General features: G+C 56.7%; 1 protein-coding gene across 1 annotated transcript in view; it reads right to left on the minus strand.

The window, feature by feature from the left end:
* The window catches only part of LOC147092961 (cation channel sperm-associated protein 1-like), a 35,421-nt gene extending 24,303 nt beyond the window's left edge, over window positions 1-11,118 (minus strand). The window contains exons 1-3 of the mRNA XM_085976292.1: window positions 9,922-11,118; window positions 7,763-7,975; window positions 3,259-3,372 (exon numbers count right to left, since the gene is read on the minus strand). Coding sequence (XP_085832418.1) covers window positions 3,259-3,372; window positions 7,763-7,975; window positions 9,922-9,937 — 343 coding nt within the window. The 5' untranslated portion in view covers window positions 9,938-11,118. The remainder of the gene's footprint in view (window positions 1-3,258; window positions 3,373-7,762; window positions 7,976-9,921) is intronic.
* Between the last annotated feature and the right edge of the window lie 1,457 nt (window positions 11,119-12,575).

Raw genomic sequence — 12,575 nt, forward strand, 5'->3', positions numbered from 1 at the left:
TCTCTCTCTCCTCCCCTCTCTATCTACCCCCTGTCTCTCTCCCCCTCTCTCTCTCTCTTCTCTCCCCCCTCTCTCTTTCCCCCTCTCTCTCTCTCCACACCTTCTCTCTCTCTCTCCTCATTCCCCCTCTCTCCACCTCTCTCTCTCTCCCCCCTCTCTCTCTCCTCCTCTCTCTCTCTCTCTCTCCCCCCTCTCTCCCCCTCTCTCTCTCTCTCTCCCACTCCTCTCTCTCCCCCCCTCTCTCTCTCTCTCCCCCCCTCTCTCTCTCTCTCTCTCTCCCCCCTCTCTCTCTCCCCCCTCTCTCTCTCCTCTCTCTCCCCCCCTCTCTCTCCCCCTCTCTCTCTCTCCCCCTCTCTCTCTCTCTCTCCCCCCTCTCTCTCTCCCCCCTCTCTCTCTCTCTCTCTCCCCCCCCTCCTCTCTCTCTCTCCTCCCCCCCCTCTCTCTCTCTCTCTCCCCCCGTCTCTCTGTCTCTCTCTCTCCGCCCTACCCTTCGCTCACTGTTGTTTTTAAATATCTGGAACACTTGCATGGCCTGAGCAACCTTGAAGATCCTCAGGACGCGGAAGACGGTGAACTCTCTGCTGTGGCTGCTCTTCCGCTTGGCTGTACCAGGGGCATGATGAAGACCACGAGCGTCAGGCAGACGATGCCTAAATCTGGAGCGAAGGAAGGAGAGACCCTCAGGACACCCAGTCTGTGGACTCAAGAGAAAGAGTGCAGCCGCCACGCAGCGTGTGTCCAGGCTCCTTCCCCGGTCCCCGCCCCCCGCCCCGCCATCGCTCTCCTGAAGCCCCCAGCTACACTGCACACATGACTCGCCGGCATCTCACCTCAAATGCTTATCTCCACAGGTGAGCCCAGACAATTCAGCATCGACTGCTCGACCAAGGGGGCCTCGCACATTCTGCCCTCTCTTCACTTCCACATGCACCTCCACTCTCCCTCACCTCCTTCCCCCCCTCCTTCCTCCCTCCTGCCTCATTCCCTTCCTCCCTCCCCCGCTCCTTCCTTACCCTCCTTCCCCCCACTTCTTCCCTCCCTCCCTCTGCTCCTTCCTTCCCTCCCTCCCTGCTCCCTCCCTCCATCCGCTCCTTCCCTCCCTCCCTCTGCTCCCTTCCTCCCTCCCTCCCTGCTCCCTCCCTCCATCCGCTCCTTCCTTCCCTCCCTCCCCTGCTCCCTCCCTCTCTCGCTCCTTCCCTCCCTCCCTCCGCTCCTTCCTCCCCTCCCTCCCCTGCTCCCACCTCCCTCGCTCCTTCCCTCCCACCCTCTCCCTCCTTCCTCCTCCCTCCCTCCCCCTCCTTCCTTCCCTCCCTACCTCCCCCACCCCACCCCCTCCCACCCTCCCCTCTCTCTGCCTCTTCTCTCCCTCCCTCCCTCTTCCCCGGGCACTAAGGCCCACTGCGGCCCCAAACCTCAATCTAGCACAGACCCACAAATCAGCCCCAGAGCTGGGACCGTGCTGGTCTGGAGGTACTCGAGACCGTGCTGGTCTGGAGGTACTCGGGACCGTGCTGGTCTGGAGGTACTCAGGACCATGCTGGTCTGGAGGTACTCGGGACCGTGCTGGTCTGGCGGGCTCGGGACCGTGCTGGTCTGGAGGGCTCGGGACCGTGCTGGTCTGGAGGTACTCGGGACTGTGCTGGCCTGGAGGTACTCGGGACCGTGCTGGTCTGGCGGGCTCGGGACCGTGCTGGTCTGGAGGTACTCAGGACCGTGCTGGTCTGGAGGGTGCGGGACCGTGCTGGTCTGGAGGTACTCGGGACCGTGCTGGTCTGGCGGGCTCGGGACCGTGCTGGTCTGGAGGTACTCAGGACCGTGCTGGTCTGGAGGGTGCAGGACCGTGCTGGTCTGGAGGTACTCGGGACCGTGCTGGAGGTACTCGGGACCGTGCTGGTCTGGAGGTACTCGGGACCGTGCTGGTCTGGAGGTACTCGGGACCGTGCTGGTCTGGAGGTACTCGGGACCGTGCAGGTCTGGAGGTACTCGGGACAGTGCTGGTCTGGAGGTACTCGGGACAGTGCTGGTCTGGAGGGCTCGGGACCGTGCTGGTCTGGAGGTACTCGGGACCGTGCTGGTCTGGAGGTACTCGGGACCGTGCTGGTCTGGAGGTACTCAGGACCGTGCTGGTCTGGAGGGCTCGGGACCGTGCTGGTCTGGCGGTACTCAGGACCGTGCTGTTCGTCTGGTACTCAGGACCGTGCTGGTCTGGAGGTACTCGGGACCATGCTGGTCTGGAGGTACTCGGGACCGTGCTGGTCTGGTGGTACTCAGGACCGTGCTGGTCTGGAGGGCTCGGGACCGTGCTGGTCTGGAGGTACTCGGGACCGTGCTGGTCTGGAGGGCTCGGGACCGTGCTGGTCTGGTGGTACTCAGGACCGTGCTGGTCTGGAGGGCTCGGGACCGTGCTGGCCACTGGCACCTTGACCAACTGTTTGGACAAGTCCCGGCTTTCCTCCAGAGAGGTCAGGGAGAGGTCGGCACCCAACATCTTCAGTCCCCTCGCACAAACTCCGCTCCCCTCTACCCCTACCCTCGCCACTGACCCCAAAACCCACGCTGCCCGCCCCGATGCAGAGCGGTTGCGACTTTGGCCCGAGCTGAGCTTCAGCCCCCCAGCTTGCAGCACCTTTCCTTGCCCCCAGCCTTCTCTCTGCCGGATTCAACCCTGGTCCGTGCCCTGGTCCCTCGTAGACCGGACTCCTCCAATATTCTCCAATCCTCCCCTCCCTCCATAAACCGCGCCCCCCCCCCCCCCCAACTTGTCCAAACTCTGCCACCCGGATCCTGTCCCACTGTAGGTCCTGCCCACCCATCCCCTCCATCCTCTCTGGCCTTCAATGGCTCCTAGTCCCCCAACGTACTCAACACAAAGCCTCCCTCCATGGCCTCACTCCACACTCTGAGCCCCTCCACCACAATAAACCCCTCCAACACTCTGATCTTCTTCCCCCCCTTCCCTTCACCCCACCACTGGTGTCAGAATCTTCAGGCCTGTTCCCCCCGCACTCCCCAACTCACTAGAATTCCCTTCCTAAACCCCTCCAAACTCTCCTTCTCACTCTCCTCAAGGTCCATCTCTCCGACCAAGCCCTCAGTTACCCCGCCTAAACTCTCCCTCCCGGTCCTGGCCTCCCATTTCCTCGCCCAAGCCCTCTCGGTGGACAATCTCTTTACGTCAAAGGGGTCTTTACAAGTTCGAGTGGTCACTGGTGAGCCAGCGCAGCACCGTGGCTGGACAACTGCATGAAGATGACGCACCTAGATCATTCCAAAGGTTCTTGAAGAAGCTCTTCCTCCACACAAAGACTTTGAGGATGTATTCTGATACGTAAACAGCCATAAACACCGAATCCATCGCAGACAGAAACCAGCCTGGTGACCAGGGAGAGAAGAAAAGACTCCTTTACGCAGCACAACGCTCACTGACATCTCCAACCGCACCCCGTCCAAAGAATTCCTTTCAAATGTTTGTTACATTAGGAAAATGTCTGAGCTGACTTGTGTACAGTAAGATCCCACAAGCAGCAACACAGTTCACTTTCGTTAAGTCAGGGCTATTGGCCAGGACACCATCTATGGGCTGTGGGAGGAGATTCAATGGGTGGGTAGAGTCCGTGATAGGGGAGAGTGTCCATGGGCTGTGGGAGGAGATTCAATGGGTGGGTAGAGTCTGTGATAGGGGAGAGTGTCCATGGGCTGTGGGAGGAGATTCAATGGGTGGGTAGAGTCTGTGATAGGGGAGAGTGTCCATGGGCTGTGGGAGGAGATTCAATGGGTGGGTAGAGTCCGTGATAGGGGAGAGTGTCCATGGGCTGTGGGAGGAGATTCAATGGGTGGGTAGAGTCTGTGATAGGGGAGAGTGTCCATGGGCTGTGGGAGGAGATTCAATGGGTGGGTAGAGTCCGTGATAGGGGAGAGTGTACATGGGCTGTGGGAGGGAATGGGCTTGTTGACTTGAATTATCCTTTTTTTCCAGATAACTAGCCAATCTGCCACAGCTTTACTGACAGTGAGCCTTGTGTTGACGTGACGGGGATTCTGCTGGTGACGTACACCTGTGTTCAATCTGGCGGGCCCTTGTGAGACCGCAAAGATAATTGCCCCCAATTGGCAGATCCTGAGGTCATTTAGAGTTCAATTGCAGGCAGTGTTGGGACTTTGTGGATGGACAGATGCCTGTAAATTTCCAGCGTCACGTCATTAGAAACTGGCAGTGAAGGAGAGCCTTTTCCATCCTCTTTTTTTAATAAGAGTTTGATACCTTGACATGGGACATGTGCCATGTGACCGACAAGGGTAACAATTACATTTATATAGCGCCAAATGTGCCCAAAGAGCTTAACAGAGGGGAAAAAAAGAGTTAGGAGCTGGGAGAGTTACGAGAGATGGTCCACTGGTTTCGACAAGGCGGGAAGAGGGCGAGAGGGAAGGGAGTGCCAGGGAGAGATGGGTTGGGATAGCTGATGGCCCTGCCATTAATGGTGGACCTGGGAAGGGGAGGGGAAGATGCACGAGAGAGCAGAGTCAGCGGGCTGGACAGGGGAGAACCGCTGCATGTGAGGCGGTTGTAGGGATTGGGTGGCTGAGTCCGCGGAGGGGCTTGTCAGCGAGGTCAAGGGTTTCACATCCAACATGTTGGGGAGGGGAGGGGAGGGGGTTGGGGGGTGGGGACCGGGAGTCAGTGCAGGTTAGCGAGGGCAGGAGCAATGGGGACCTGCTGCTGGGTAGGACCCAGACAGGAGAGGTTTGGAGAAGTTGTCTTTTTGTGAGGGGTGGGGGGTTTAAGCAGGGCAGCACCTCCGCATATAAAGAAAGGAAGGTCTCGCATTTCTATAGCACCTTTTCTGGCCTCGGAATATCCCAAGGCTCTTCACAGCCAATGCAATACTTTTTTTAACAATTATTGTAACGTCAGAAATGTACGCACAGCAAGCTGCCACAAACAGTACAGTATTGGTCTCCTTATTTAAGGAAGAATGTAAATGCGTTGGAAGCAGTTCAGAGAAGGTTTACTAGACTAATACCTGGAATGGGCGGGTTGTCTTGTGAGGAAAGGTTGGACAGGCTAGGCTTGTAATCGCTGGAGTTTAGAAGAGTAAGAGGTGACTTGATTGAAACATATAAGATCCGGAGTGGTCTGGACAGGGCAGATGTGGAGAGGATGTTTCCTCTTGTGGGAGAACCTAGAACTAGGGGGTCACTGTTTAAAAATAAGGGGTCGCCCATTTAAGACAGAGATGAGGAGAAATTTTTTTCTCACAGAGGGTGGTGAGTCTTTGGAACTCTCTTCCTCAGAGGGCAGTGGAAGCAGAGTCTTTGAAGATTTTCACGGTAGCGGTAGATAGATTCTTGATAAGCAAGGGGGTGAAAGGTTATCGGGGGTAGGCGGGAATGTGGAGTAATCAGATCAGCAATGATCATATCGAATGGCAGAGCAGGCTCGAGGGGCCGAGTGGCCAACTCCTGCTCCTAATTCGTATGTTCGTGTGTAAACAGCAATCTGATAATGACCAGATCATCTGTTTTTTAGCGATGTTGGTTGAGGGATAAGTTTTGGAGATATAGGAGCGTCTTAAAGGAGGAGAGAGAGGCGGAGAGGTTTAGGGAGGGAATTCCAGAGCTCAGGGCCCAGGCGGCTGAAGGCACGGCCGCCAATGGTGGAGCGATGGAAATCGGGGGATGCGCAAGAGGCCAGAATTGGAGGAACGCAGAGATCTCGGAGGGTTGTAGGGACTGGAGGAGGTTACAGGGATAGGGAGGGTTGTAGGGGCTGGAGGAGGTTACAGAGATAGGAGGGTTGTGGGGCTGGAGGAGGTTACAGAGATAGGGAGGGTTGTAGGGCTGGAGGAGGTTACTGAGATAGGGAGGGGTGTAGGGGCTGGAGGAGGTTACAGAGATAGGGAGGGTTGTAGGGCTGGAGGAGGTTACAGAGATAGGGAGGGTTGTAGGGGCTGGAGGAGGTTACAGAGATAGGGAGCGGTGTAAGGGCTGGAGGAGGTTACAGAGATAGGGAGGGGTGTAGGGCTGGAGGAGGTTACAGAGATAGGGAGGGTTGTAGGGGCTGGAGGAGGTTACAGAGATAGGGAGGGTTGTAGGGGCTGGAGGAGGTTACAGAGATAGGGAGGGTTGTAGGGCTGGAGGAGGTTACAGAGATAGGAAGGGTTGTAGGGCTGGAGGAGGTTACAGAGATAGGGAGGGTTGTAGGGCTGGAGGAGGTTACAGAGATAGGGAGGGTTGTAGGGGCTGGAGGAGGTTACAGAGATAGGGAGGGTTGTAGGGGCTGGAGGAGGTTACAGAGATAGGGAGGGTTGTAGGGCTGGAGGAGGTTACAGAGATAGGGAGGGGTGTAGGGGCTGGAGGAGGTTACAGAGATAGGGAGGGTTGTAGGGCTGGAGGAGGTTACAGAGATAGGGAGGGTTGTAGGGCTGGAGGAGGTTACAGAGATAGGGAGGGTTGTAGGGGCTGGAGGAGGTTACAGAGATAGGGAGGGTTATAGGGCTGGAGGAGGTTACAGAGATAGGGAGGGTTGTAGGGCTGGAGGAGGTTACAGAGATAGGGAGGGTTGTAGGGGCTGGAGGAGGTTACAGAGATAGGGAGGGTTGTAGGGACTGGAGGAGGTTACAGAGATAGGGAGGGTTGTAGGGCTGGAGGAGGTTACAGAGATAGGGAGGGTTGTAGGGGCTGGAGGAGGTTACAGAGATAGGGAGGGTTGTAGGGCTGGAGGAGGTTACAGAGATAGGGAGGGTTGTAGGGGCTGGAGGAGGTTACTGAGATAGGGAGGGTTGTAGGGGCTGGAGGAGGTTACTGAGATAGGGAGGGGTGTAGGGGCTGGAGGAGGTTACAGAGATAGGGAGGGTTGTAGTGCTGGAGGAGCTTACTGAGATAGGGAGGGTTGTAGGGCTGGAGGAGGTTACAGAGATAGGGAGGGTTGTAGGGCTGGAGGAGGTTACAGAGATAGGGAGGGTTGTAGGGGCTGGAGGAGGTTACAGAGATAGGGAGGGTTGTAGGGCTGGAGGAGGTTACAGAGATAGGGAGGGTTGTAGGGCTGGAGGAGGTTACTGAGATAGGGAGGGTTGTAGGGCTGGAGGAGGTTACAGAGATAGGGAGGGGTGTAGGGCTGGAGGAGGTTACAGAGATAGGGAGGGTTGTAGGGCTGGAGGAGGTTACTGAGATAGGGAGGGTTGTAGTGCTGGAGGAGGTTACAGAGATAGGGAGGGTTGTAGGGGCTGGAGGAGGTTACTGAGATAGGGAGGGTTGTAGTGCTGGAGGAGGTTACAGAGATAGGGAGGGTTGTAGGGGCTGGAGGAGGTTACAGTGATAGGGAGGGTTGTAGGGGCTGGAGGAGGTTACAGAGATAGGGAGGGGTGTAGGGCTGGAGGAGGTTACTGAGATAGGGAGGGTTGTAGTGCTGGAGGAGGTTACAGAGATAGTGAGGGTTGTAGGGCTGGAGGAGGTTACAGAGATAGTGATGGTTGTAGTGCTGGAGGAGGTTACAGAGATAGGGAGGGTTGTAGGGGCTGGAGGAGGTTACAGAGATAGTGAGGGTTGTAGGGGCTGGAGGAGGTTACAGAGATAGTGAGGGTTGTAGTGCTGGAGGAGGTTACAGAGATAGGGAGGGTTGGAGTGCTGGAGGAGGTTACAGAGATAGGGAGGAGGGCCAGGGGGGCTGAGAATTTTTTTAATGGAGGCCTTGCCGTGACCCGGGGAGGGATCTGTCCTGGGGAGGGGTGACTTGGCGCAGGACCTGAGCACGGCGCCCTACCTCCACGGACCATCACAGTGACGTAGGTTTGCGAGACCACCATTGCGATGTTGATCAGGACGGTGACCAAGATGAACGTGCCCACGATGGGCGACTCGATGAAGTCCTTCACTGTGTTGCGCAGGAAGCTGTAAACCTCCATCAGTTCCCGCCGGTACACGTAGCCATCCAGCACCGATTTGGTGCCACGATCAGGTGTGGATTTCCCTGAGCCTGAAAACGGTCGCTGGGGTTACATCATGGACCGTCAGGTTGCAATTACGACAGACAATTTCTCCGCTCCTCCCCCAGCTCGATCCCGTCTGATCACGGACCGCACGGATTTGCAATCTTTCCCTCCTTCCCACCTTCAAGAGAAGCATTTATATCACACCTTATCGCTTCCTCAGAACAGTCCACAACGTTGAATGATGGTGCTGTTTACGAGGTCGATGTGGCTGCCGTCTTGCACACAAGACACTCTGACAGTGCGGCGCTCCCTCAGTACTGCCCCTCCGACAGTGCAGCGCTCCCTCAGTACTGCCCCTCCGACAGTGCGGCGCTCCCTCAGTACTGCCCCTCCGACAGTGCGGCGCTCCCTCAGTACTGCCCCTCCGACAGTGCAGCGCTCCCTCAGTACTGCCCCTCCGACAGTGCGGCGCTCCCTCAGTACTGCCCCTCCGACAGTGCAGCGCTCCCTCAGTACTGCCCCTCCGACAGTGCGGCGCTCCCTCAGTACTGCCCCTCTGACAGTGCAGTGCTCCCTCAGTACTGCCCGTCCGACAGTACGGCGCTCCCCAGTACCGCACCTCCGACAGTGCGGCGCTCTCTCAGTACTGCCCCTCCGACAGTGCGGCGCTCCCTCAGTACTGCCCCTCCGACAGTGCGGCGCTCCCTCAGTACTGCCCCTCGGACAGTGCGGTGCTCCCTCAGTACAGCCCCTCCGACAGTGCGGCGCTCCCTCAGTACTGCTCCTCCGACAGTGCAGCTCTCCCTCAGTACTGCCACTCCGACAGTGCGGCTCTCCTTCAGTACTGCCCCTCCGACAGTGCGGCGCTCCCTCAGTACTGCCCCTCCGACAGTGCGGTGCTCCCTCAATACTGCCCCTCCGACAATGCGGCGCTCCCTCAGTACTGCCCCTCCGACAGTGTGGCGCTCCCTCAGTACCGCCCCTCCGACAGTGCGGCGCTCCCTGAGTACTGCCCCTCCGACAGTGCGGCGTTCCCTCAGTACTGCCCCTCCGACAGTGCGGTGCTCCCTCAGTACTGCACTGGGCGTGTCGGCCTGGATTGTGCTGAATCTCTGGAGTGGGTCTTGAACCCACGACCTTCGGATTTAGAGGCAAGCGAGAGTGCGGCCCACTGAGCCACGGCTAACTTGAGCAGGGTAGCAGAGACCTGCCAAGGAACGGTCAGTGTCTTCAGGAGAGATGGGGAGAAAATGGCAGGGTGCGGTGGCGAGAGAATGCTACTCAGGGCTATCTCCATTTTGTTAAAGGTGTTCGGAAACAATCACCATCAAACTGAAAGTGGTGGTGTTCCCATGCGTCTGCTGCCCTTGTCCTTCTAGGTGGAAGAGGTCGCGGGTTTGGGAGATGCTGCCGAAGAAGCCTTGGCGAGTTGCTGCAGTGCATCTTGTAGCTGGTCCACACTGCAGCCACGGTGCGCCGGTGGTGGAGGGAGTGAATGTTTAAGGTGGTGGATGGGGTGCCGATCAAGCGGGGCTGCTTTGTCCTGGATGGTGTCGAGCTTCGAGTGTTGTTGGAGCTGCACTCATCCAGACAAGTGGAGAGTATTCCATCACACTCCTGACTTGTGCCTTGTAGATGGTGGAAAGGCTTTGGGGAGTCAGGAGGTGAGACACTCGCCGCAGAATACCCAGCCTCTGACCTGCTCTTGTGTGGCTGGTCCAGTTACCGGCCACCTTCCAAAGCAACCGTCTGGGAATTGGGGAGCTGGTTTTGGGGTGTTTTCCTGCTTTGAAAGATTATACCATGAGCAGGGAGTTGGGAATGCCGATGCAGTACTCGTTATTGCCACCATCATCAGCCTCCATCTGCCCAGCATCAGTTGTGAATACTGTAGGGCTCTGTCGGATTAAACAGAAGGCTATTATTGAGGCAGCACTGCATCCTGAAAATAATCGCAACTCCCCAGCCAATGTGTTGTTAAAAGTCTCACCATCGTCGCTGTACATTGTGAAGCCGAGGACTATCCTCTGCTGCTCTCCGAATCACTGCGACTGTCAATCCCAAAACCCGACCGAGTGGCCCCAGGATCCGAGTCAGACCCAACTCTATCCCAAACAGGCTGAGCTGAACGAAAGGTGACCCAGCCCAAGGTACTCCTGACGGGACGCAAGCCAATCAAGCCAACCCCAAGCAGGACTAACCAAAACCCAGTGACCACCGGACCCGAAGGAGCTAAACCCAACCAGTCCAACTCGACCCCAACCAAGCCCCAATGGAACCCGACAGGATTTGTCCCTGTCCCAGTCCTAGCCCCACTCGGCCCAAATCCCCACCGGCCTGGATTAGTCTCACCGGACCAACACCGCTCAACCCAATCGAACCAAAGCCACCCAGGTTGACCCAACCCAAACACAACTGGACCAGGCCTGGCCAAACCCAACTCAGTCCAACCAAGCTCAGGCAGACTCAACCCAAACAAAGCGAATCAAATCAGCACCAACTGTACTGAACCCGGCACTGCCTGAACCTGTCTCCTACTGCTCGATCTCGCACTCCTTCCCTTCTTCAATCTCTTGTTTCCTTCCCTTCTTTAGCCCGGTTTCTGGCTTCTCCACTGATGCCTATTCCTATCCTGGATAATTGTTGCCCCTTCGCTGTCTCTCTCTCACCCACTGTCTCTCTCTCTCTGGCTCTCTGGCTCACTCACTGTCTCTCTCTCTGTCTCTCTCACTCACTGTCTCTCTCTCTCTCTCTCTGTCTCTCTCTCTCTAACTATCTCTCTCTGTCTGTCTCTCTCTCTCTCTCTCACTGTCTCTCTCTCTCTCTCTCTCTCACTGTCTCTCTCTCTCTCTCTCTCACTGTCTCTCTCTCTCTCTGTCTCTCTCTCTGTGTCTCTCTCTCTCTCACTCACTGTCTCTCTCTCTCTGTCTCTCTCTCTCACTATCTCTCTCTCACTGTCTCTCTCTCTCTGTCTCTCTCTCTCTGTCTCTCTCTCACTGTCTCTCTCTCTCTCTCTCTGTCTGTCTCTCTCACTCTCTCTCACTGTCTCTCTCTCTCTCTCTCTCTCTCTCACTATCTCTCTCTCTCTGTCTCTCTCTCTCTGTCTCTCTCTGTCTCTCTCTCTCGGTCCCTGTGTCCTCCTGTCTAATCTGCACCAACTCTTCGAGGGGGCTCGAGGGGCCGAATGGCCAACTCCTTTTCCTATTTCTTATGTTCTTGTGAGTCGCTGAGAAATAAACCTCCATTGCTTTGTCGATGTCACAATCAGGCAGAAGTGGAGTGTCTTGGAACTCCGTTGCCACGGGGACCCACCATAGCACCCGTTCCCTCCCTGTGACCTCCGGGTGCAATTGGAATAAACTCGAGTTGGAGCGTGGCGGAGGTCCTTCATTCCACCAAGCAGATCATTTCTGGATGGGGTTTGTTTACATAGCATTTGGTTCACAGACCTCCATTGCTCGCTTCCATTACTGCAGAGTCTAGATCCACGCCACGTTTTGTATCCCACACCTGGGATTGGATGATCTATTTGACCTGCGATTGGTTAATTAAATATTGGGAAGACCGAAGCCACTGTTTTCGGTCCCTGCCACAAACTCCGTTCCCCACCCACTGACTCCATCCCTCTCCCTAACATCTGTCTGAGGCTGAACCACACTGTTCGCAACCTTGGTGTCATATCTGACCCTGAAATGAGCTCCCGACCACATATCCACAGCCTAACAAAGACCGCCTACTTCCACCTCCGTAACATCGCCCGACTCTGCTCTTGCCTCAGCTCATCCGCTGCTGAAACCCTCACCCCTGCCTCTGTTACCTCCAGACTTGACTATTCCAACGCACTCCTGGCTGGCCTCCCACATTCCACCCTACGTAAACTTGAGGTCATCCAAAACTCTGCCTCTGCCCAGAGTCCTATCTCGCACCCAGTCCCGTTCGCCCATCGCCCCCTGTGCTCGCTGACCTACATTGGCTCCCGGTTAAGCAACGCCTCAATTTCAAAATTCACATCCTCGTTTTCAAATCCCCTCCATGGCCTCCTCGCCCCCCTCCCTATCACTGTAACCTCCTCCAGCCCCTACAACCCTCCCTATCACTGTAACCTCCTCCAGCCCCTACAACCCTCCCCATCTCTGTAACCTCCTCCAGCCCCTACAACCCTCCCTATCACTGTAACCTCCTCCAGCCCCTACAACCCTCCCTATCACTGTAACCTCCTCCAGCCCCTACAACCCTCCCTATCACTGTAACCACCTCCAGCCCCTACAACCCTCCCTATCACTGTAACCTCCTCCAGCCCCTACAACCCTCCCTATCACTGTAACCACCTCCAGCCCCTACAACCCTCCCTACCTCTGTAACCTCCTCCAGCCCCTACAACCCTCCCTATCTCTGTAACCTCCTCCAGCCCTACACCCCTCCCTATCTCTGTAACCTCCTCCAGACCTACAGCCCTCCCTATCTCTGTAACCTCCTCCAGCCCTACAACCCTCCCTATCTCTGTAGCCTCCTCCAGCCCCACAACCCTCCCTATCTCTGTAACCTCCTCCAGCCCCTACAACCCTCCCTATCTCTGTAACCTCCTCCAGACCTACAGCCCTCCCTATCTCTGTAACCTCCTCCAGCCCCTACAACCCTCCCTAT

Source organism: Somniosus microcephalus, unplaced genomic scaffold (genome assembly GCF_052327205.1).
Source record: "Somniosus microcephalus isolate GS21.2 unplaced genomic scaffold, FLI_Smic_1.0 unresolved_chr2, whole genome shotgun sequence".
Lineage (NCBI taxonomy): Eukaryota > Metazoa > Chordata > Chondrichthyes > Squaliformes > Somniosidae > Somniosus > Somniosus microcephalus.